The sequence below is a fragment of the Gymnogyps californianus genome, chromosome 29 (genome assembly GCF_018139145.2).
Source record: "Gymnogyps californianus isolate 813 chromosome 29, ASM1813914v2, whole genome shotgun sequence".
Taxonomy (NCBI): Eukaryota; Metazoa; Chordata; class Aves; order Accipitriformes; family Cathartidae; genus Gymnogyps; species Gymnogyps californianus.
Genome location: NC_059499.1, coordinates 2356144 through 2379573, shown reverse-complemented (window position 1 = coordinate 2379573; position 23430 = coordinate 2356144). Strand labels below are relative to the sequence as shown.

The 23430-nt window shown below is 59.2% G+C and overlaps 1 protein-coding gene across 1 annotated transcript in view; it reads right to left on the bottom strand.

The window, feature by feature from the left end:
• Positions 1 to 221: 221 nt before the first annotated feature.
• Positions 222 to 23430, bottom strand: part of HJV (hemojuvelin BMP co-receptor) — a 29303-nt gene continuing 6094 nt past the window's right edge. The window contains exons 3-7 of the mRNA XM_050912227.1: positions 5924 to 6037; positions 5228 to 5300; positions 3053 to 3229; positions 1368 to 1870; positions 222 to 842 (exon numbers count right to left, since the gene is read on the bottom strand). Coding sequence (XP_050768184.1) covers positions 222 to 842; positions 1368 to 1870; positions 3053 to 3229; positions 5228 to 5300; positions 5924 to 6037 — 1488 coding nt within the window. The remainder of the gene's footprint in view (positions 843 to 1367; positions 1871 to 3052; positions 3230 to 5227; positions 5301 to 5923; positions 6038 to 23430) is intronic.

Below are 23430 nucleotides of genomic sequence, written 5' to 3'. Positions count from 1 at the left end.
TCGGTGCCCTACGTGCGAGAACAGTGGATGCAAACCAGTGTCTCGCCGTCTTTCATTTCCAGCGCTGCCCTCTCCAAAGGTCTGGGTCTCTGATTCCTTATTGCCGCAGAGACACTTGATCCTCGGTAAGGCATCCCTCTTGGTCTGCAAGGCACGGGTCTTGAGTCAGCAGCTCTCTCGGGTTACCTCTGTGGACTGGCTGTATGCAATGCCAGCGAGAGTTAAAAGTGCAACGAAACAGCCCAAAGACCAGAGGTGAAGAGGAGGAGGAGGAAGGAAGGAGACACGCGCGGGCAGCCCGCCCCAGCCTGGAAGATGTGCAGTTTCTCAGCGTTGGGAAGGAAGACCCTGGCGTCCTCCAGGGCCCCGTGAGCCGCCATGGTGAAGTTGGCGTCCCCCGAGGTCACCACGTCGAAGACACACGACTGGAAGTAGACGTCCTCCACGGGCAGCCTCTCCTTGCAGAGCGCCCGGGCCGTCTCGGCCGCCACGCGGCCACGGCAGCACTCGCTGCGGGAGATGCGCTGGCTGCGAGGGCAGCCGCCCACGCAGAGCTGCAGGTCTTGCTCCTCCGTGAAGGCGCGCGCCACCTCCTCGGCTGCCCGGATGGAGAAGGAGAGCTGGCGGCCGGCCTGACGGACGGCGATGGTGGTACCGATGTATTCCGCACGGATCTCCACGTGCCGCCCGGGGCTGCGCTCCCGGATAGCCAAGCTGCTCCCGCCCGGCCTCTCGCCCCCGTTCACCGAGCCGTCCTCGAAGGCGGCCGGGAGGTTGTCGATCTCAGCCTGGTAGACCTTCTGGTCGATGCATTCCTTCATGTTCTTGAAGATGATGGTGAGCTGCAGAGAGGAGATCAGAGGGGGTTTGAGCTCACTTGCCGGGTGTGAGAGCGGCGGCCGTGTCCCCACCCCAGGCACCAAGCTGTCTAGGGGAGGGCAGAGCAGATTGCACGCGTCTGCCTCACCGATGCGTCCCCCTCTGCCCCAAACCACCTCTCCCACATTGCTTTGGGGAAAACAGCAACGTTTCCTCCTTTCCTTCGTTTCCTTCTTTCTTTAATACCATTTACAGCGACTGAAAAGGGAGACGGAGCCAAGCCTGGCTAGACTGCGTGCAGGTAACCCCTGGACCACGCAGTAACCCATCCCCAGGCAGCAATGGGAGCATTCGCAAGCCTCTCTGGTCCCCTCAGGGACCTTCATCCCACTTGTTCCTGCAGACATTAATTCCTGGTCCCGTGTGGGTTTAGCTGAAGCTATTGCTGCCCTCCCCAGCCAGTTTAGGGCGTGCAGGGAGTGCCCTGAGCCGTTGCTGCATCCCGGAGGTGCATGGGTTTGCTGCCAAGCCCCGTGCACGAGCGTTACCTTGCTAGTGACCGTAGCGTTGGACCCCTTCGCCACCGGAGAGCTGGTTGCTTGCACAAACAAGTAGTCATTGTCCAAGAGAGGCCAGGAGCCCTCCACTCGGCAAGTGTGGAAGTCATCATGGAAAGTGCGGATATGGGGGTCCCCGAAAGCCGCGCAGTGCTGGTAGCTGGGGGGCTGGCCGTGCTTGTAGAGAAAACTCTTCTCATAGTTGCAGATATCGAGAGACTCGAAGCCCTGATGGTTGGGGGCCGGGGGCCGGGGTCGGGGCGGCGATGTGGGACCCTCCTTGGAGCAGTTGTTCTGGATCATGAGGTCCTCGATGCCGTGGACGGCGGAGTGGTAGGCCAGGTCGCCCCGGCACGTGCGAGCCGTCTTGCGGGTGCAGTGGGAGTAGGAGCGGAGGGCGTTGCAGTACGCCACGTTCCTGTTGGAGCCGCGCAGGTTGAGGGTGGCAGCCACGTACTCGGAGTTGCAGCGCAGGATCTTGCACTGGGAAGAAACTGGGAGAGACGGGACGGCTCAGGGAGTCTCAATAGAGCCGTAGGGGTGGGGAAGGGCAGCCCCTTCTCCTGCCACCACCTCCCACCATCTGAACTGCTCCAGATGGAGACCCTTTCTGGAAGCACTTATCTCCCTGTTTTAACGAACTCAGCGGCCGGTTTTAATGACCTGCTGCTTACGTGCCTGAGGGGAATGAGTCCAGGGTTGCCTGCTGCAGAAACAGGCTGGAGCCCGGCGCAGAGGACAGCCTGGGGGAAGTCACGGGGCCGAAGGGGTGTCCTGAAGCAACTGGGATGTGAGATCGTACCTGGGGCACGAGCGTGGCCGACAGCCAGGGCAGCAGTTGTGACTATGGCCCTGGGACGTGGCTCAGATGGAGATTCTTCGCCCCAGGGCTTGCCAGGGGACAAACGGGAATTTCTGAGCTGGGAAACCCCTTCTCCCCATTTCAACCATGGCCGGGCCGTGCAATTGCTCTTTCGCGAGAGGCTTGACGGCACCAAGGCCATCCTGCCCCTCAGATGTGATTTCTCCATGCTGCAGAAGGCAGTGCCATGCGCCACAGCTCCAGGAGAGCTAACGCACCCGCCCCAGCCGGGATCACTTAGCTCCTTAAGCAGAGGGGTTATAAGGGATAGCTGCCCGTGCAGGAGAGGAACGCAGGCTGGGCTGGGCAAGGCGCTGGGAGACGAATTTAGGTTTTGCAGGATGCAGGTCTCAGTTCCCCCCTAGCAGAGCGTCTGGGGTGCAGGAAGGAGCGCGAGGGACTGAGCGATGGATGTGGCTGGTGCCTTTCACTAGCAGACCTTGGACTTTGGCTGGTCCCTGTGCCCTGCTGTCCCTGTCTTGTCTAGGGAGATAACAGAGCTTTCAAGGGCTCTCCCGGGGAAAGTGCCTGCTGCAGGAGAGCAGGGGGATGCTCTCCTTGCGGAGGCTGCCCTGGTAGGGGCAGGTGAGGCTGGTGGGAACGCTGCCTGCCCTTCCCTCTGGCTGTGCTGGGCCAAGGGCACTGATACTGCCGGAGCCTTACGGCTGCCATGAGAGGATCTCCTGCTTGCTCCAGTCACCGCCCGGGAGCTCTGCCACGGTTGTACCCTCCCTGCACCCCGGGGCTGCAGCTCCCACCGGTATCCTTGCCAGGGATGTGGCTCTGGCATGGCTCTGCCCATGCAGTTCCTTACCATGCCTGCAGAAGAGGAGGAGGAAGAGAGCTCGGAGGAAGAAGCCGGGGTTTTCCAGCTGCCCTGGGCTCTTACTGCAGGCAGGTTTCCCCATTCCAATCCATGGGGGGTTGCTCACCCGCTGGCTTGTCTCGGCTTCATTCAGCAGGTCCCCTAGAAGCAAAGCGGAGGTGGGATCTGAGAGGTGCCGGCAAATGTGAACTGCTGCAGGTACGGAGGTGCCAGCGTCCAGGCAGCTGCCAAACGTGGCCCTGCAGGGCTTGGCTGCGCTGCTGCCTCTCGGGGGGAGGCAAGCTTTTGAGCAAAATCCTGGAGGGTTTGGGTTTTTAACTGCTTTCAACCACTGCAGCTCTCATCTTCCGCCCCGAGGCAGCTGCGCTGTGTAGTTCAGTGTGTCACAAAGTTAAAGCTTCCAGCTGCCCTCGGAGAGGATCAGCGAGCTCCAGGGGCTCGACGAGACTTCGCAGCAGGGATGCGAGCCGCCGCTGCGTGCGGGGAGCACCCAAGCTGTCCCCCGTGTCAGGTGCAGCGTGGGCTGCCTCTGGCCTGCTGCTCTCCCCACCGAAACGAAGGTTTGGAGCGCAGCACCCCAGGGGATAGGAGTTGAAAAGCCAAATTATAAGTGCGACTGCCATGACGTCCACAGCCAGCGCCACTGGGTGATACCAGCATCTCCTGCTCCACCAAAAACCTGTGTCCGGGTTCCCTCAAAGCTGGGAAATGTGCTCTCGGCCACCTTCCACCTTTCCCCCTTGCGGTGCCGGCTCTGGCTGCTCCCCGGGTGCTGGGGGGCTCGAGCTGGCTGGAGGGGGAGTGCGAGAAGCTGCGCGCAGCCGGACAGCGGGCTGCGGCAGGAGGAGGTGCAGCCACGGAAAAAATTTAACTTCCCTTGTGCTTCATCAGGGCTGGGGATTTGAGTCCTTGGTGGCTTATTTTAACAGCCGGTTATTAGTCACGTGTTAGTCCAATAGCCTTTTGCAAAGGTCCTTTTGAAACTGCTGAATGTGAGATCGGGGTTTTTTTTCTCCCCTTTAGCTTGTGTGAGGTGCCAGTTGCCAGAGGCTGACGCTCACGGCGATGGGTCTGTGACACATAGGGTGTCTGCCCTGGGCAGCCCAAGGAGCTGACATTACTGCCACTGCGATTGCTAGTAAGTGTAAGCTGCAACCAGGGGGGGAGAAGAGACTGAATTCTCATCTTTTTCTCAAAAAAGGAGAAATCACAGTCCTACCAGCTCCGTCTAGCACCTTTCAGCTCCCTTTGCCGTGGCTGCAGCCGTCAAACAACCGCCGTCAGTTGTACTGGCTGGCATGGTGAGGCAGCTGAGTGCTGGCGGCCCCCCGCGTTCCTCTGCCAGCTGGATTAATGGCTAACGGGGCAGATGTCTGGAGGGAAAACATGCTGCAGGCCTGCTGGCGATGCTCGGGCTGCCAGCTGCTCTTGGCAGCCAGGACAAGCTGAGCCGACCATGCTGGAAGGGGGAAAGTGGTCTCTGCAGCCCTGGGGCATGGGGACACGACACCCAGTACTGGGAATTGGGAACTAGGCTCATGTTGGATAGTGTACTGGTGAGAGAGGTACAAGCAGACTGACTGTGTGCTCCGGTCTTCCTCCGATGCCTGGCCCTTGCTCTGTCATCTCCCACCCTACCTGGTCGGACTCTGTTTGACCAGGCTGAGCATCGTTCTTGGGGCTCACAGGAACTGGTGACCCCTCAGCACTGCCCCCCAAAATCCCCTGGAGGTGGTGACACAGAGGGGACCTGTCCCTGGCACAGCGCTCAGCAGGTAAATGCTGGTTAATGTGTAGCAGAGAAGCATGGCTCTGGCCGGGGCAAGGAGAGGCCCTGCCGTGGGTCCTGCCGGCAGCAGGACTTTCTTTGGGATGTCCTGACCCCAATGGCGTTGGGAGGAAGGCAGCAGCAGCAGTCAGAGATGCTCTGCAAGCCCAAGGTGATGCCGCCTGTGAGGGGAGACGGATGGTTTCTGGCTGTGCCAGGCAGGGCAGCGAGGGCTGCTTGGGCACCCCAATCCTCCCTCTGTTTGGGGCCACCTGCACATGGGACCGGACCCTGGGGCACCCCTGGGTGCCAGTGCCGACGTCCTGCTCCTCGGACCCTCGTCCCTGCCCTTGCTTTGCTGCAGCTCCACTCACCTGCAACAGCCTCCTCCAGACACGAGCCGGCTCCCAGTGCAGGGAGCTCCTTCCCTGACGGACACACGGGCTGGCTTGTCCTTGTCACCCAGCTCTACCCCAAGTGACAGCCAGAGAGATCTGTGGGATGACAGCCGGGAAAATGCCAACCTCAGTCCTGGGTACCTCCATGGCCTCGCAGCCGGATAAAATCCAGGGTGCTGGTGTGGAAAGCCCGGCCGGGGTTGCGGGGAGCAGACCCCACCGCAGGGCACTGCAGTCCCTTGCTCTTCCTCCCCGGCTACCTTTGCTCCGTCCTCTTCCCCCCGCAGGGCAGAGGATGGGTGTTGAAATAGATCCGCCTAAATTTAGACAGGCTAAAACCCAGCCAAGAACAGCAAGCGGAGGGGGCAGAGGGAGACGGTGTGTGGCAAGGGGGGGGCAGAAGAGCCCGAGGAGGAGGTGGGAGCCCCCGACCCCCCTGGCTGGGTGATGCTACTCGGTGGCGTGGGGTCACGTCACTCGTGGGGTGCAGCACGGGCTGCGGGAGCTGGCTTCCTTGGAGCTACCTGGGTTTCCTTCCTTGGGTGATATAGCAACCCCGTGCCTGCACCCCTGTGGAGCGAGTCCCCATGGAAAAGCACTGCGCTTCCCACAGGGAACACTTTTTCAGCCGTGTGTCTCGTAGCTTCCCCTCCTGGGACACAGCCGAGTCCTGAACACAAACTCGGCACAGGCCAAAGGTGGCCGGTGTCCCCAGGGGTCGATGAACGCCAGGCCGTGCCGGCTGCGTTCCCGAAAGCCTACCCGCAAAGGCTTGGGTGCAGAGAGCAGCTGCACAAGCCCCTGTTCCTGCAGGGAGGAGAAAAGGTGGGGAAAAGTCCGCGTCAGGCTTTTCCAGGGATGGCCTGTCCATTTAGCATCCATGGTGGTTATGGCTGGAGGGCAGGGATTGAAAGCAGGTCCCTCAGTGCCCCAGCACCCGCAAACCCCTTCGGGAACCCAGTCAGAAAAGCCTCCTGCCTCCTCAACCAAATTCCTGCTCTTTTCCAGGTCTTGCTCTTCATGGCAGGGAGCGAAGCCTCGCAGACCCGCAGCGCCCTCGACGCCTTCGCACCGGGAGCCTCGTGCCAACCTGAGCCCAGGAGAGCGGAGGAGCTTAACCAAACCCCCGGCAGGTACCACCATGCCTTTCCCGGTGGAATCGCTCCCGATTTCTGCAGTGCACCTCGAGACCAGTTTGGGTTGTTTAGGGATGGGGGGGGGGGGAAGAGTTTCCCCCTCTGACCCCGGCGCAAGCTCTCCTGCTGCCTGAAGCAAGCAGCCAGCGCCGGGGTGGGTCATGGCAGCTGCTGAACTGCTCTTCACCCAGAGAAACGGGGAGAAAAGGAGGGATCGCGGCTGCTTATTGCCGAACAAGCTTAAATCTGCAGCCAGACTCTTGTTTTAGGTGTAACGGTACATCTTTCTTGGGGGCAATGGATAGAAGAAAGGAAAACAAGAAGAAATACCGGCTTGGATTCAGATCCCAGCTGGGATTTGCAGCAGCAGCCACCGGAGGAGGAAGGGTTTAGATGCCCATTTCTTTTTTTTTTTTTTTTGCTGCCGGGGCGCGTGGAGGCTTTGCAGCTCTTTTCCCTGCCCAGTATTTATGCGCTGGGTCTCTGTTACCTGGTAACAAGGGATAACCAGGGAGTGGAAAAAATCTTGTTTAAAAAATAAGACCCATATCCCAGTGTAGCCTCCCAAGGTCCGCCCTGGCCGTGCCTCGGGTGCCTGGTATCCTCCCCATCTGCTGCCGTAGGCTTCCCCGCAGCGAGCCCCCGGCCCGGGGAGGCACAGACACCCACCGAGGGAATCGGTTACACGCGGGGCGGGAGAAGGGGCGGGCAGGTGGGAATTCTTCTGGAACAGCAGACGGTACCATCTGGGCTGGCGAGAGCGGAGGCCTCTCGGCATCTCACCCACCCGCTTCGTTTGGACAGGGGAGGGGAAACTCGGAATAGAGAAACCAAACCGGGATCTCCAGGTTGCTGCGGCCCAGAGGCCAGGTTCTGGGGCCCTCCGCACGGCCCCGGGACTCGGTGTTACGGCTGCACGTCCCTGGCGACGTGCCGGATCCTGGCCACGCCGTAAAACGGAGCCATCGGTTGCTTTAACGCCGTCAGTGCGCAGCAGCTCTCCGAGCTGGGGGCTGCAGGCATATGTTGGGCTGAGGAGGCTGGGAATTTCTCCCGAGCTGGCAGAGAGTCACGGTACCAAGACAAAAGCATCTGTGATCAAACTGCTTCCGAAAGCCAACTCCCCCCCCCCCGCCCCTTCCCACCAGCAAAATCAGCTGGAGGTTTAGGAGGCACAAAGCGCTGGATCCTGCCAGCCGGGCCACCGAATCCTGCCGCCGAGGGGGCTGCGGAGCAGCTGGCCTCCCCCAGGCCCTCCTGCCCCAAAAAGACGAGGCTTTCTCAAGCACCGCAATGCCCCAGGAGTGGGGAGAGACCCTGATCCCGGCAGCTCCGTAATTTGTGGTGCAAAGCAGCTCTGCCTGCGAGCATCACCCGTGTGGATTGTCATCTGGAGCCGTGTCATCCCTCCAAAGGTTGGGACAGCGCGGTCGCAGCTCGGCTCCAGCCCCCATCTAGCCCAATCACTAACACGATGAGTTTAGCAAGAGTTTGCTTTAACCCGAGCGTTTTGGAGATTTAATTTGCTCGGGGAGACCAGCCCCAGCTTGGCTCTGAGCTGGCATCAGCCCTGTCTGCAAACCCACTGCTACCAGGAACCCCGCTCCGAACCCAGGGGGGTTTGCACCCAAAATGGCCTGGGTGGATGGGCAAACTCAGCAAAACGTATCTGAACCGCGGCTCGGTTAAGCCGCCGTCAGGGAGAGCTCCGCCAACCTTTCCCGAGCATCCCCGGGCGAGCGGGATCAGCCGGGCTCCTGAGGTTGGAGGCAGAGGATGAGCCAAGCTGTGGGTGTCATCCCTGCGCTCCCCGGATCACGGAACGGCAGCCAGCATCCCCGGGGAGCTGCAGGGGAGAGCCGAGCCGAGCTGCAGGGCTGGGATCAAAGTCGGAAGAGGGGCCTGGGGAAGGCAGGATTTGCCGGAGAGCTGGAAGAGAGGATTTCGCTTCTCTCCAGGTACAGACACAGCAGCGGATGGGCCGTTTGCAACGGTGCCTGCTCAAACCCAAAGCATCCACCCTTCTTTCCACGCCGTGCTTGGCATAAAGCCCCCATCCCTCCCTCCCCAAACCTCTGCCGAGGATCCCAGTGCTCTACTTACCCCAGCAAATGCCGCTCCGACCAGCCACGGGACGGGCCACTAAAATGCCCCCAGGCCCTCCGGACGTGAGTCCTGGTACCCGGTGTGGGTTTGGCTCCGGGCAGGAGCGAGGAGGGAATCACGGCTGTTAACGCTCCGGGCTCGGTGCGGAGGGAACAGAAAACAGCTGAACTTTACGACAGCCTGATCCGTCACCGCGAGCTGGAGGAGAGGGGGCTAAGTCGATGCTTTAAAAATAGCCAGTAGTATTTTTGATCCCGAAAGCCGGATTCCAGTGGGGAGGGGAAGGGAAAAGGAGGGAGAGCCGAAGGCTTCCCAACTGCGCGCTTCAAATCTGTGGGCAGAGCAAACCGTGTGCGAGATGGACACGGGGTCCTGGCCGGACCGCTCGGAGCTGCTGATCTCGGGGGGGGGGGGGTTTCTCCAGGCTCTGGGAAAAACGAGCAGGTTGGGAATGCGAAGCACGGCTGGAAATACAAGGCAGGCTCCTCTTTCGGCAGCACCTGCCTCCTCGAGCGTGGGAGCCCCCGGCCTGGGCACCTTCCCCTGCCACAGCAGGGCTGGGAGCGAAGGGCCTGTGCCTGCGGGCTACTGCCCTTCTCCTGGCTCTGCAAGGAGGGAGATGGAAAAACCGATGAAGATGCAAGTCTGGAGTCAAGGTCAACTCTTCCTCCAGGTTTCCCCAGCCCCGAGCTTCCCCTCTCCCCTGCTTGGGGAACTCAGGAGGGCCCGGAGAAGGGCAGGCGCTGAGAGGACCAGAAATCTCGGTGTTACATCTGGAGAGGGAAGATCTTGAGAAGGTCGGGGAAGAATCCTTCAACCGCCCTACTTGCGGGTGCGACCCAAGCCCCGTGGCCCTCTCCCACCGCGGGACGGCACATCCACGCAGGGCTGGCATCCCTCGGCTGCCTCCGGAGGAAAACCACCCGTCCCGCTCCCCTGCCCTCGCCTGGGTGCTGCTCGGGGACGCTCCCGAGGTGCTGCCGTGCGGATAAATCACCGGCCCCGAGCACCTGCTCCAGGGCCGGGCAGCTGCAGGGCAGGGAAGCGCCGAGGCTGCGGCGGGGCTAAAAAAAGATGGGAGCAGATGGGGCTGGACGCAGCCACCGCTCTGCGGAGGGACCAGGACGTGTCCCCTGCCCTGTTCGGTCTCCGCCGAACGCCAACCCGGTGCGCGGTGGCGGCGGTGCCCATACGCACGCAGCTGGGATGCTGGGGACCACCCAGCAAGCTCAGGCAGCCCCCCCCGTGCCTCAGTTTCCCCATCAGTTAAAATGCAGCGTCCTGGTGGCCATGTAGCGCGGCGGGAGAGGAAGGTCTAGGCTCTGCGTGGCTTCGGATGGCACTGGGTACCTACGGACCCTCAGGACCCCGGTGCGAGCCCAGCCCCAGCCCCGGCGGGTGCAGGATGCGGCCGGGCGCCTGGAGCTGCCTGGAAGGGGGGGGGGAGGCTTTGGGGACGCGGGGACAGCAGGCGAGCGGGGGACACGGCACCACGAGGTGGCAGCAGCACTTCGCGAGTGGCAGTGGGGCTTGCCGGAGCGGGGGGGCTGCTAGGCCATCCCTGCCTGCCCCGGCCCCCTTCCCCTGCCTTCCCCGCTGCCCACCTGCCTGAAGGGAGGGGAGGAAAGGCAGCCCGGGGCTCGCAGGAGGGAGAGGTCCCAGCTCAGCATCCCAGCGGTCCGGGGACCAGCGGGTTTGGTGTCCAGAAGGACACCAAAGGACCCCAGGTTTCCACTCTGTGCCTCAGTTTCCCTGCTCCTGCTTTCGCGTCACCCGTGGGTTCCCCAAGGCCGAGCTCGCTCCATCACACCGCAGCCCAGCTAACCAGTAAAACGAGAGCGAGGGACTTGGAAAAACCAACCCCAGGCATCCCTTGGAGACTGTCCCCCCCTCCCAAGCCCTGGAGCACCCACATTGCCCCAGGGTCCCCCGAGCTCCATCACCGGCTCCGAGCTGGTGGCAGATTTGGGCTTCCTCTGCCCTCGGACTGGGAAGCGTTGCTTCCACGGCCGTGAGACGGAGGGGCTTTGGGTGGGCGCGGGTGGATTAGCAAAGAGCTGGGGAATCCCTTCTGTGGGTTTACTCCCATCAGCGGGAATAACACCCTTTCCCAGGAGCCGCCCTGCCCGACTCCAGGCTTCCAAAATGCTCCGGCGAGGGATTTTCAATGACCTTTTGGTTGCCTTTAGGAGAGGTCTGGGGAGAAGAGAGGATGGGCTGGAGCAGGGGGACCTTCAGGGAATGGTTTTTCCTTGCTCCCGAGCAGGAGGAGGAATGGACTCCCAGCTGAGCTCCCGCCGGTGCCAGCTCAGCCCAAGAATACCTGGAAATGGTTGGGTTCGAAAGGGGAAAAAAACAATTCTCAATTTATGGGCTTGTTTAGGCAGGGAAATAGAGAAATATCCCCCAACACGTGGCAGATCGGAAAACGCCATAAATCAGCCGGAGACTTTTCAAATTTGGTGTAATTGTGTGGCTGTGACACAGGATTTGAGGGGGCTTCCTCGTCGAGGAGGAGTGGGGGGGTTTGGCTGGGAAGGGAGGAAGAAATCGGGGGGTTCCCGGTGCCCCCACTGACCTGTTAACCTTCACTTTGCAACCCAGGTTCCTGCCAAGGCGAGCGGAACCCTCGGCCAGGCTCACCGGCAGGAGCGATCTGGCACGGCTGCCTCGCTGGGAGATGCTCCTGCAGCCTTCGCCTCCTCCTCTCCCCGCTCCCAGGTAATGTGGGGACCGGAGCAAAGCCCACGGCAGGGAAAACACAGCCCCACACGCGTGTGCGGCGCGTGTGGTCCGTGCGTGGCGTGACCTTTCCTTGCCGTGCTGCTGCCTGCGTGATGTTACACATAAATATCCGTACGAAAGCATCGGTGTCTCAGAAACACCATGTGCGAAACGCCCGGCTCGCTGGCGTGTGTAAGCGTGAGCATAGCGTGTTCGTGTGGGCTTGTGCAGAGGCAGGCGTGTACGGAGAGGTGCCGCGTGGTGACGCCTGCTGCCTGCGGCAGCAGAGGAGCGGGAGGACACGCGTGGGCTTTGCAGGTGCCGGCGGCACGGGCCTCGCTCCTGCCAAACCCTCGGCACATGGGTTTGAACCTCGCGGCCGCAGCGCCGGTGCTGCTCTCCGTCACCCACCTTGCAGCAGCCGTCACCCAGCCGTTTCAAAGGCAAGGGGGGGGTTGTCCAAACCAAAGTCCTTGAGGTTTCTGTTCCGCGTTAGCGGATTAAAAACCCCATCTCTCTTCCAGACACGTCTAAAGGGAAAACCTCTCGGAGCTGAACCTGCTTCACCCTTGCCAGGGTTTGCAATTTGCCCTAAAATCAGGCAGGGCGTCTCGGGCGGCTTCCTTCGCGACGTCGGAGCTCGCCAGCAGCAAAGGGGGCTCCGAATCCGGCCCGTAGCACCGAAAGGCGTGAATCCCCGGGGATTAGAGGGTTGGGTTTTGGTGGTTTTCTTTTTTTTTTTTTCACAATGCCATTCAGGGCCTGGAAAGGCTGTCCCTGTCCCCTCGACCCAGTCCAGCTCGCCAGCAGAGCTATGCAAATCGGTCAGTGCTTTTGCAGGCACCATTAGGACTCGGATGAGCGGGAGCTCCCGGGGGTAAGACACCGCTGGGGGCTTGCGGGGCTATTTTAAGCGAGGTAAAACGAGGGAGGGATGGTTAATTGATTTCTGTGATTAATTAAGAGTTTGTCAGCGCAATAGTCTTGGGTTTTGCAGTCCGGAATTATTTATTTTTAAACAGTGGGTGGGGGGAGAACATTTCTTTTTCTCTCCCGGAATATTTCCAGCGAGAAAGTCGTTGATCTCCAGCTGATATTTAGCCTGGGGAGGGAAACGAGTGTGTCCAGCCGCCTGGGAATGAAAAGCTCCAAATGCTGTTGTGTTAGCTGGCAGGCGAACCCATGCAGCTCCGGTGTGAGAGCCAGAGCCCGGCTGCTTTGCTTTCACGGGAGAATTCCTAACAGGATCCTACCAGGAGCTATCCCCCCTCCAGCAGCAAATTCGGTGCCGGTGGCAAATTGATGTCCCGGCCGGCAGTGAAGCCGGCACGGCAGCGGGAAGCGGCTGTAGCATCTTTGTGCTCGCCACGACTTCCCAGCTGCCTTGCCAACTTTTCATCCGTCCCCTTGGTGGAAATCCTCAGCCGCGATTTTCTGGCGCCTCTTATTTTTCCGTTTAAAAAAACGAAGAGGAGGGAAATTGTGGCAATTCATCGTTTTGGTGAAAGCATCCTTGCTGGTTTTCCGGGCGCAGGGGTGGAGGGGAGCGTCCCCACGCGTGGACACGTTTCCTTTGTACTTCCCTAAGGCGGGACGGCGAGGGGTTAATACGGAAAAGATCGAATAGACCTGGCCTGTCCATCAGGATCCACCCTGATGGACCTTGGGCTGGTTGGTTATTTTTAATTTAAGAGACCTGTCAATCAGCGCCCGCTGCCTGGCCTGCCAGCCCCCCGCGTCTCCCTTCGGCCGAGGCTGGAGTGTCAGCTAGCAGGCGGCAAAAATCCGCCTCAGCCCACAAATTCCTAATAATAATAACAACGTGATCACTAGCAGGGAAAAATGCGAGCGGGGCAGAGGTGGGGAGAGCACGACAGCCCCATGGTTTGCATCCGTTGGTCGTCTTTCCCGTGCCTCGTGTTTTGTGCGGCTTTTCCTAACCAGAGGGGGAAAAAAAAAAATATAGTGGTTTAAGGGATGTTTAAGTCAGCTCTTGAGTGGCTGGAGGAGGCTGTGTTCATCCCCCCACAAAGGAAAACAAGTGAAAGAGAGGAAAAAAAAAAAAAAAGCCATGTGGCTCTTTGTGAAAGGAATTAAAATGGGTCCCAGAGGCTGGGGGAGCTGGGATAGAAACAGGCGCCGATGGGAACGGGAGCCGATGGGAACGGGAGCCCTCGGAAAGAGGGCTCTCAAAACCAGAGAGCTGCGGATACAAAAGCAACAGGCTGGGGAAGGGAGATGCGCTGGGATGCTGCCAGCCGGAGCTGGCTGCGGGCAGGGGCCAGGCAGCAGCAGCACCCCGGGGCCCCCCCGTCGCCGCTGCGATGCTCCCGGGGATGTAAAAGCCGGGGGCCGAGGCGCGGGACCGGGGTGCAGCTCCCTGGGCAGAGGATGCCGGGCAGCGCGGGATGCGTGTAGGGCAACCCTGTAAAACCTCCTCTGTGCCTGGCACCGGCCTGCCCTCCCTGTGCAGCTTCTCACCCGGCTCTTTGCTAGTTTGGAGGAGGAACTAAAAATATTAAAGAAAAGCATGCCGAAGCTGTTGCGATGGGAGAGGCCCGGGAGCTCTCTTTAGGATGCTTTATTTTTTGCCTCCGAGATGCTCTAGGCAAATCCCAAAGGTGATCCTGCAGCGGTGCAGGGAAACGGGAGCCTCTCGAGTCCGGGGGGTTCATCCTCTTGCCGGGATTGCAGCCTCGGCACATCCCGGGGAGTTCATCCTCGTGCCAGGATTGCAGCCTCGGCACATCCCAGGGGCTCCCCAGATGCGTGGCTGCACCGAAGCCGGGGCGAACCCGCCGGTGCCGAAGGAGCCACCCCAGATTTCCACTGTTCAGCTAAGCCTTTTGGCTAGCGCTATCCCCCTGCCTTTTTGAAATGAGAATAACACGGTAAAAGGGCGAAGAGGAGGGACAATCCTGTGCCCACAAGCACGGTGCTTCACCGCTGCGCCCGGCGTTCGCCGCGGCAGCTTGGGAAACCAGTTTGGAAAGCCTCCTCCCGTTGCATCGCCGCTCGTTTTCCCGTTCCCCTCTATTGCCAGCCTTGAGGTTAGACCCTGTTGGCTTTTCATTTCTGCAGAGGGGGGAATAAATTAATTAAATGAATTAGATTTTTATAGAGCTATATAGTGTCCTTAGCCGTGCTGAAGGCTTTCCGGCTGCGTTTCAACCAGCTTTGCTGTGCAACGGCTGCTCTGCGCCAAGGTATCTCGTGAAAGAAACACCCCCAAACAGGTTGCCTTGGATTTGAATTAATCGTCTGCTTGGTTTTGTCTTTGTGAGAGATTTTTAACGCAATCAGGTCTTCCAGAAAATGGATGATAAGAAAGCGCGGTAAATATATTGTCCGATGACCACAAAACAAATGCTGTCAGGAAAATGGAATGAAGACTTGAAAAATGGGATTTCGGAAGGAAATATTGAGCTGGCATCAAAACCAGCGTTGTTTTCGCAGAGCAAGGGGAGTGAGTCTGGCTTGGAACTGCTTGGGGGCAGAGGAAAAGTTCCCCAAACCCTTGAAAAGTTGGGATTTGGACTGACTTTGCTGGCTGGAGATTTTTGTCACTGAAAATATTTGGGAAGTCCCCTTCTAAAAAGAAACAAATAATTGAGTCCCAAATCACTGTGAAGAGACACAAAGGGGTTTTATTGAATTGATCTGGGGGGGACATGTGAATATGTCTTTATTCCCCCCCCCAAATTTATTTGCAAAATACGTTCACCATCCTCTGACGCTGCCACGTGCATTTTTAATTCCTCTGCTTTTGGTCTCTTGGCTGTTTTTCCCAGGAGAGGACCCATCTTCCCCAGGGAATCCTGCTCCCTCGCTTCCCTCTGTCTCCCCCTCAGCAGGTCCTTGCTCTCTCCGGGGACGACGATTCCTCTCCGACAGCATCCCTCCCTTGCCGTTCCCAGGAGCTATTTTACACCCCACAAAGGCCCTCCCCCAGCTTTGAATTTATTTCTTTATTTTTTTGCAAAAAGCCCTTTTTGTGTCGCCTTCTCGGGGACCTGAATTCAGCCCCGTGGTTAGCAAACGAGGCGGTGGGATTGAATGTCCGATGGCTACGGCATCGCTCGTAAGGATGATGCAAACGCCGCGGGCACAGAAGATCCTTATTCCAGAGATACCGTGGCAAAAAAAGACTGACTTGAAATGTCCTTTAGACTGATAATATCCAGAAGCTTTCTGGTTTTTGAACTGAATTTATTTGCAGCAATACTGATCCGTTGCTTGCATAGGGTCCGGGGAAGTTTAAGCAGCAATTATAAAAGCCTCAGCTATTTACTGGAGGGAAAATAAATGCATTTTTAAAGATGCTTGCAGATTTAGTAAGCACGTTCCTATTAGGAAGATCACCTTGTCTGCTTGGTGAGCGTCCTGGATCCACTAAATCCGCCTCCGTCCCCTTTCTGTCCCCTCTGGTCCCCCATTCCCGTGGGTGGAGGAGACCCGGCAGCAGGTCGTGGCGGGGGAATTTATGCCGGATTTGAGCCGGGTGAGAGACCCGAGTGCCGCGAAAGAGCTCGCCCGAAAGCCGTGCCCGTTCTGGGCTGGCTGAAGGCTCTTTTTCGAGGGATGTAGCCCTGCGCTGCGCCGGTTTGCACCCTGTGTGGCCGTTTGCATCGCCCGGGAAGCCAATTGCCGTGGGTTTTACGCCGCTGCTTGTTCCTCAGGTGGCAGCGAGCGCACGCAGCGCGGACAGGCCTGAAGTGCAATTTCAACACAAAGCTTTCAGCTTCGTTAAAGACATGCTAAATACCCCTGGGCACACAAGGGCCTGCCAGGCGCTGGAGAATAGAGCTGGTTTGTTACGGAGGGCATTATCCAACCTCAATTGCTTTTATTTTTTTTAAATCCTACTTAATAGTATTAATCTGCAAGTATCTTTTCTGTTCTTTTCCGAGATAGCCGCGCAGGCACGCCGGGCTGGAGAGCTCGCTGCTTTCTTCCTTCGAGGAACAGGCAAAGTTCCCTCAATATTTGCAGGGAATGCTGTTGACGATTGCAAAGGGAAAAGTTAAAGGCTGGGAGCGGCGGAGGGAGCTGGGAGCGAGCGGGGAACGCGCAGCCTGCAGAACTTCGGCTGCCGCTAGACACGGTGAGCTGTAAAGCCATAAACCCCAGCTTTGGTAGCACTCCACCAGCCCTGTGCTTGGGGGAGAAAACTAACCGAAACAAGTCCAAGCCAACCCTCTGTTTATTGTTTTAGAAATAAGTTTGGAAGCTAAAAGCCATGAGGGGTGATTTAAATTTTTTTATTTTTTTCCTTAAAGGCATCCCTGCGTTTGCTTGATCAACACTTGCTTTTGGCTTGTGCTGGAGCACCACGGAGGAAAAATAAATGCCTTGGGATAAAAGCAGCTCTCTGCCGCGGTGTTAGAAGCACAAAGGTGTCGGCAACACGGCGTAGACGAGATTTGTTTAACACTCCTCTGAGCCTTTTAAACCACAAATTAATGAACTTGAGACCGACGCGAGATTGATGGTAATCTTTCCTCTCTACTTTGCTTACTTGCTCGCTCGTTTTCCTGCTCGGTGCTTGCTGGCTCTGACAAGGGCTCCTCGCCCTGCGCCGGCTCAAAGGGGAAAGGTTAGGGTCCGGCAAGGTGGGCTGGAAAGAATTGCCTACCAACGTATCGTTTCGCTGGGAAAAACGCGTCGGCCTCGATGGGATCTCACGGGGAGAGCGGAGAAGGGAGCTGCTCGTTTGGGGGCTTTTCCAGGGGGGAAAAAAAAAAAAGGACTCGTTCCCATTGCTGGGGAGGATTATCGGGTTTAATTCCTTTTTCCCCTTCTCCCTGCTTTTGCGCTTAGAAAAATAAGGGTGAACCAGCAGAGCTCGGTGGCTCTTCAGGGTGATGCGCAAGCGCCAGATAAATATCTAAATCTTTTTTCATCTGTTGTTATCTCGAAATATCTGGTCAGAGCCACGCCGTAAAGCTGGTGGCATCCTCTAACAGCCCGCTCTAAGCCGCCGCTCCTCTTTGTAAATTCAGAGTCCGTCCCTCCAAGCCCAAAGAAGTGATGTATTCCTGTCCTTCTTTTATAGAAATTTTATAGATTTCCTAGAATCAAGTTCTCTGGCTTTTGCTAAAGGTTACTTTTTGATTTTTAAACAGAAGAAAGAAATGGATGTAGCCCTCCTGGATTTAAATAAAAGGTGTCAGGACTTTGGGGGGACAAAACAGGAGAACGAGAAGGCGGCTTTGCAGCCGCAATTATCTAAATTACCTGAATTATCTGAATTATCCTTATGTCTCCCACAGGACAAGATACCCGGCTAGAAAGGCTGAGCTGGGACCACCAAAATAGCATGGGGAGGGGAGAGAAAACCCAGCCGAAGGGAGAAACGGGGTAAGGATTCCGCGATGGACAACAGGGATGTTATCGATCACTGTTTTAACTCTGCTTCGGGGCTGGGGGACCCGACGGGCGCTCAGGGATGGGGTTCTCTCTCCGTCTCCTGGATCCGGCCGTGCATCTGGGCAGAGGAAAGTCTCAGCCTCTCCCTGCCGAAATGCCTGCGCTGGGGACGCGTCCAGGAGCTGCCGAGGGACAGGATTCCCAAAATGCCTCTTAAAATCCCTATTTCTCCCCGTCAGTTGAGTCTAACCACCCTCAGCCTCGTCCTTCAGATATTACCGCTATTAATTATCCCACGCACGGAAACTTTTTAGGACCGTCCGCCTCATCATGGAAAGATTTGGGGTTTGCTTCGCGCCGGCAGGGCTGGAGCCTTCACTGGCAAAGCAAAATGGGAACTGTCTTGTTTTATGGTGACATCCCTCCTTTCTAACAGAAATAAGTAACCGTCCTGGAGAGCCGAGCGAATTTGTGCAGCGTGTGGTTTTACGGAGGAAACCCATTTTAGGGGTAGGAAAAGTAGTGTTGTGTGGTGTAGGGAAAGCAGACTGGGTTTGCGGAAGAGGCTGCAGCGATGCCGGTCCAAACCCGTGACGGATGTCCGTGGAAAACAGTCGCTGCCGTAACTTTTCCTGATGCAAGTGGGAAAGGTCGGCGTCAGCCGCGCTCTCGCCCCGGCATCGGCAGTGGGGGGGATGCTCCCATCCCTGTGTCTGCCGGGGGCCGAAGCTTCCCCTTCTCTTTTTTTTGGGGTGCCGGGGCTTGGAGCAGGTGGGATTTCTCCCCAAAGTGCTCCCGGGAAGCAAGTTAAGAGCTGGAAAATAGGCAGGGAAATTTCTGACTGGAGAGGGGAATGCTTAAAAAAGTCAGCCCCTCTGTCCATCCTGCTCGAACAGGTCCCCGAAAAAATCTGGGGGTTAAACCCCTCCCTCCGACCCATGGGGAGGCTGCAGCCCCAGCCCGGATCCCGGCTCCGCACGATTTTCTGCAGGATCTGTGGGAGCTTACGGGGAATTTTGCCCGTGCACGGAGCAGGGGGAAACTGAGGCACGGAGCGAGGCGGCGACGTCCTCGGCACCTGCTGCGAAAGCCCGTCTGCCAAAGCAGACCACCTCCAGGCGGGGACGCCCAAGGATGTGGGGACACCCAAGGATGTGGGGACACCCAAGGATGTGGGGACACCCAAGGTTCATGGCCTCGATGCCTTCAGAGCACCCCAAACCAGCTCCCCATCACCCCGGGGTGGTCTCCATCCACCCCAGGGCCCCCCAGCCCCGCTCGGCCCCACCGGCAGAGGCCCCAGGGTTGGGAGAAGCCGAGCGCGGCGCCCGGGGAGGCGGAGGGGAGCCCCCACGCAGCCGCCGCGGGGCCGCGCCGTGTGAATTAACCAACTTTGTTTTCCACCAAGGCTTTTTCCCTTAATAGCCGTCCCCCTCCCCCTCGCTTTTGCCGGCGTTTGAGGAGAAGTGAGGCGTGAGAGATCCTTTGGAATAATGAGGTGTAATTAGCCCTGGCAGCTCTTATCTTCCACCCCCCCCCTTCAATTAGATTGAAATAAAAAAAAAAAAAAAAAAAGGCAAGAAAAGCTGGGGGGGGGGGATAAAAAAGGACGAAAGGAAGGTGGGGAGGGAGGGAGGCGAGAAAAAGTTGGACGTCTTGTCCGGCTCCGTCCTTCTGGGCCGGGTCCTGGTCCCCGTGGATGGGGGACGCTGGCTCTGTCCCGCTTTGTGTGGCTGCTGCCGAGGTGGGGAGGTTTTCTCCGTGCCTCGGTTTCCCTCGGCTGTGCCGGCGGCGGCGTGAACGGCCGGCTGCTGTCGCTGACTCGGCGGGCTACCAAAACCAACCCCTGCAGTGGGGCAAGAGGCGTCGTTAGGGGCATCGTGGATGAAACCAGACCCCTGAGCCCCGAGCACCCCCTGAGCCCCGAGCACCCCCTGAGCCCTGAGCACCCCCTGAGCCCCGAGCACCCCTGAGCCCCGAGCAGCCTGCCGGCGCAGTCCAGGCAGCCCCGGGACGGGCAGGAGCTCTCTTTTCCCCTCCAGACACCGGTTTCTAACCCCGGCTTTCATTCCCGTGTGCCACATCAGGTTGCCGGTACACAAGGGAGGTGGGCAAAGCCGCCGCGAGCGGGACCCGGGTGCAACGGGGCTGTTTTCGGGCCGCTCCATCCCTCCCAGCTCGTCCCCGCATCCCCCCCATCCCCGCTACCTCCCGACCTCCGACGCTGCCCGTCCATCCCGCTCCTGCCCCGCTGCCATTCCCGCTCGGCCCTTGATCTTTCGTACCCGTGACCCTGATCTTCAGGCTGACAGGCTGATGGATGGGCAGCGCCCCGGTGATTTACGATGTCCTTTAATATTTGGCAAAGTGGCCGAAAGCCCCGGGCAGCCGACGGAGCTGGGTGGGGAGAAGACGTCCGGGAGATTTGTCAACCTTTGAGCCAGGGAGGCGGGGAGGGAGGAAAGTGCCCTGTCTGTCCGCAGTGATTTATACACAATCGCCGTGATTAAATTGGCCTTAGCTAATGATAACTAACTAGTCAGGGGCTGACCTTTCTCTGACAATGGAAGGGGGCCGGGAGCCACGCTGCTGCGGGGTGTTTAATGGGGATGTTTCTTCAGCCAAGACACCGCTTTTTTTTTTAGCATCGCTCTCTTTTTTTTTTTTTTCCCCCTTAGAAATGGTTTCCCAGCCGGCCCCGCGTACAGAAGATGCAGGACGCCGCGTCTCCCCACACCCCGGGGTCTCGCCCCCGCCGCACCTCGCCTCTCTGGGCTCCGGCAGCTTGGGCTGCATCGGCGCAGCCGCGGCCAGGTACCACGGCCCTGGAGAGATCCGGGTGCCTGAGCCCGTGGTGCCGGGACCGGGAGGGCCGAAGCAAGCGGGTCCGATGGTTTTTATCTGGGGAGGACTTGAAATACGTTTCTGGTGGGAAATCTCACCCGTAGCCAAGCTGAACGGGGTCCTGGGGGGCTGCACGGGCGCCCTCAAGCCTGAAATGTCCTGGTTTTCCAGGGGTGCCATATTGTCTGTCCATCCCTCCTTCCCCAGATCCATCCGTCCCTCCATCCCTCCCTCCCTCTCTCCAGCTCTCTCTCTTCTTCTCCATCTCTTTCACCGTTCATCCACATCTCCCCCGCCGTGCCGTGGAGAGGCACAGCCCAGGGTCTCCCTGCCAAGCCGTGATGGGGGTATTTGAAATAATAAAAAAATGGCGTTTTCTGCCTTAAACCCCTTTTTGCCTCCTCTGCTTGCCCTAAATAAAACCCGCATCCATTGGAACGAGGCCCCTGGCCCCCTCCGGGCTGAGGTTTCACTGCTCAGCCCAGACGTTTCCCATCCGGACTCTTTACACAGGTTTGGGTTTTTGGGTCCCGTTTCAGACATGTGCATGTGGTGTCGCCGCGTCCGAGGTTTTCCCCGGCCGGGAAGGACGTCGCTGGCTCGCCGCGGCCTGGAGAGACACCGGAGAGACGTGCCGGTGCCCAGAGTTAAGGGTAAAAGGGAGTAAAATTCTGCGGGGACAGGGATGGGGATGGACGTCTCAGTGCGTGCCGCCCCGGCCGTGCCACGCCGTGCCCCCAGCCGCGTTCACCCTCCCCGCCCCGACGTCTTGACACGCGGATAAAAGCCGGGCTGAAGGGACGATTTCACGGAGATTAACCTCGCGCGCTGCGCTGGGGCCGCCGCTGCCCTCGACACCGGGTCCCCCGTGTATCAAAGGCGGATTACAGATATATTAGCCCCGCCACCGGTTTTATTAGCGGCCGTTTATCGCGTGGAGGGGGGGACGCGGCCAAGGGCAGGGGACGGAGGAGCCCGGCCACGCTCCGGGGACCCGGAGCATCACCAGAGAGGCTTTAATTGAATTTTTGGGAGGGGACCCAGGCTGGGGTCAGCGTTTGCTGCCTGGCCCTGGTACAGCCCGGCTCCCCAAGATTTGTGGTGCTGATGGGCAATGCCTGCGGTGCCCGCGGTGAGGGAGAGGGGAAGCCTTCGGCCTCACCGCGGCACGGCTGCCCCTCTGCGCCACCCCGGGCTGGGTTAGAGAGATTTGATGCCAAAAAAAAATCCCCTTTGGGAAGCACTCGGATGGCTTCTGCAGGGGATGGAGATGCTGGTCGTGTCCTGACCGGGTGCATCCCTCCCCATCCCGCACAAAATCTCCCCCGGGCTGGAGGAATTCGCCTCCTTGCACCCAAACCGACGCCTCCGAGCATCCCCGTGCGGCACCGGGATACCCAACCCCGAGGGGGCTCAGGCGGACGCCGGGATGCCCGGCATCGATGCAACGAGGCACGTCGGGGCGGAGGCGGGGGGGGGGGGGAAGGATCTGAGCCTGAAAGAGGTTAAAGTGGGGCAAAGCTGGGGGGGGGGGGGGGGAAGAGAAACCTCCCGAAGGAACGGGGGGCGTTTTAATGACATTCCATTAAAGCTCCCTTTGGGGCCGGCGAGGCCGCCATGTGCTCCACATTCTCATGGTAATTATGAGACATCTGTATAGAGGCTCTTTTCTCATCAAAGATGGCTCTCTTCAAAGACACTCCTGGGAAACCCTTCACCTCTGACCCGGGGGGTCACTGCCGGAACAGTGGCTCTATAGTGCGCGTTACTGTAAAGCCCAGTATCCTTTTTCCTCCCCTAACCTGACCAGTTCCCGGCTTTTCAGGCGAGATTCGTTGAGCCGAGAGGGTGGGGGGGGTCACCGGTTTCGGAGAAGGGTGTGTGTGTCATCGTGTCCCCCCCCTCCGCCGCCACCGGTGCCGGTCCTGGGTGCCATCGTCGTCGTCGTCGTCGTCGTCGCCTGCGCTGACCCCGGCCGCGGGCGCGGGAGGGAGATCAAAGCGGGATGAAAAGGGGTTTAATGAGAGGGGACGGGGCTGAGGGTTTCCCATCGCCGTGCTGGGGAAAGGGGGGGGATCCCCCCGCCTCGATGTCACCCATCGCCAGGGCAAAACCCACCCCGCTCCCCGCCCGGTGCGTCCCACCCCGGTAGCGCCAGGTGCCAGGGAGCGATTTTTGGTGATTGCCACAAAAAAAACCCCCCACCGTCCTCGACGCTGCGGAGGTGACAGGGACATGCCTGAGGTGTGTGTCCCCCCCGAAACGTGGGCACTTCATCGTGGCGAGGATGCTCGATGTCCTGGGGATGGAGACCACCTTCTCCCACGGGGACATTTCCGGCATCGCTCTCCCATCCATGGCACCGGCATCACGGTCCCATCCGCGGCACCAGTGTTCCCGATGTCCCACTTCCCTGGCTGGGGGACAGTGGCCTTGGGACGAAGGGGATGGACGCCTGGCGGGTCCCTCGGTGCCGGCACGGGTGGCTCCATCCCTCCGGCACGCCGGCACGGCACCGGCAAATGCTCCCCACGGCCCTTTCCAATAAGCGGCAAATGATTCTTCGTCCTGTCGCTCCGCGGCGGCAATAAACCTTAATCACAATGAAGTCATTTGATTTCCACGTCCTGTAATCGCGCGGCGATTTGGCATTAATTAATGAGCGCTTACGGGAAGGGCCGGCTGCCGGAGTTAGCGCTGCGCTTTTCCAGAAGATGGATTACCTCCGGAGCATCCGCGGGGACGCGCCGGTGCCGGCTGTGCCGGGGGACATCCCGTCCTGTGCCGGGAGCAGGGTTCCGAGGGGACATCGAGCCTAACGAAGCGCCCGGCTAGCGAGGGAGGGGACATGGGTGCTGTGGGACCTCTCATTTTCACTCCCACCCCACTTTCCCCGCCCTGTATCGGTCTTCTCCTGGGCAGGGCTGGTGGGGAAACTGAGGCACGGAGGGGGACGGGCAGGGAGGTGGGAAGGAGCGGTTTCGTCACCGCGGACGAAAGGGCTGGGGCCGGGGCGCTTTG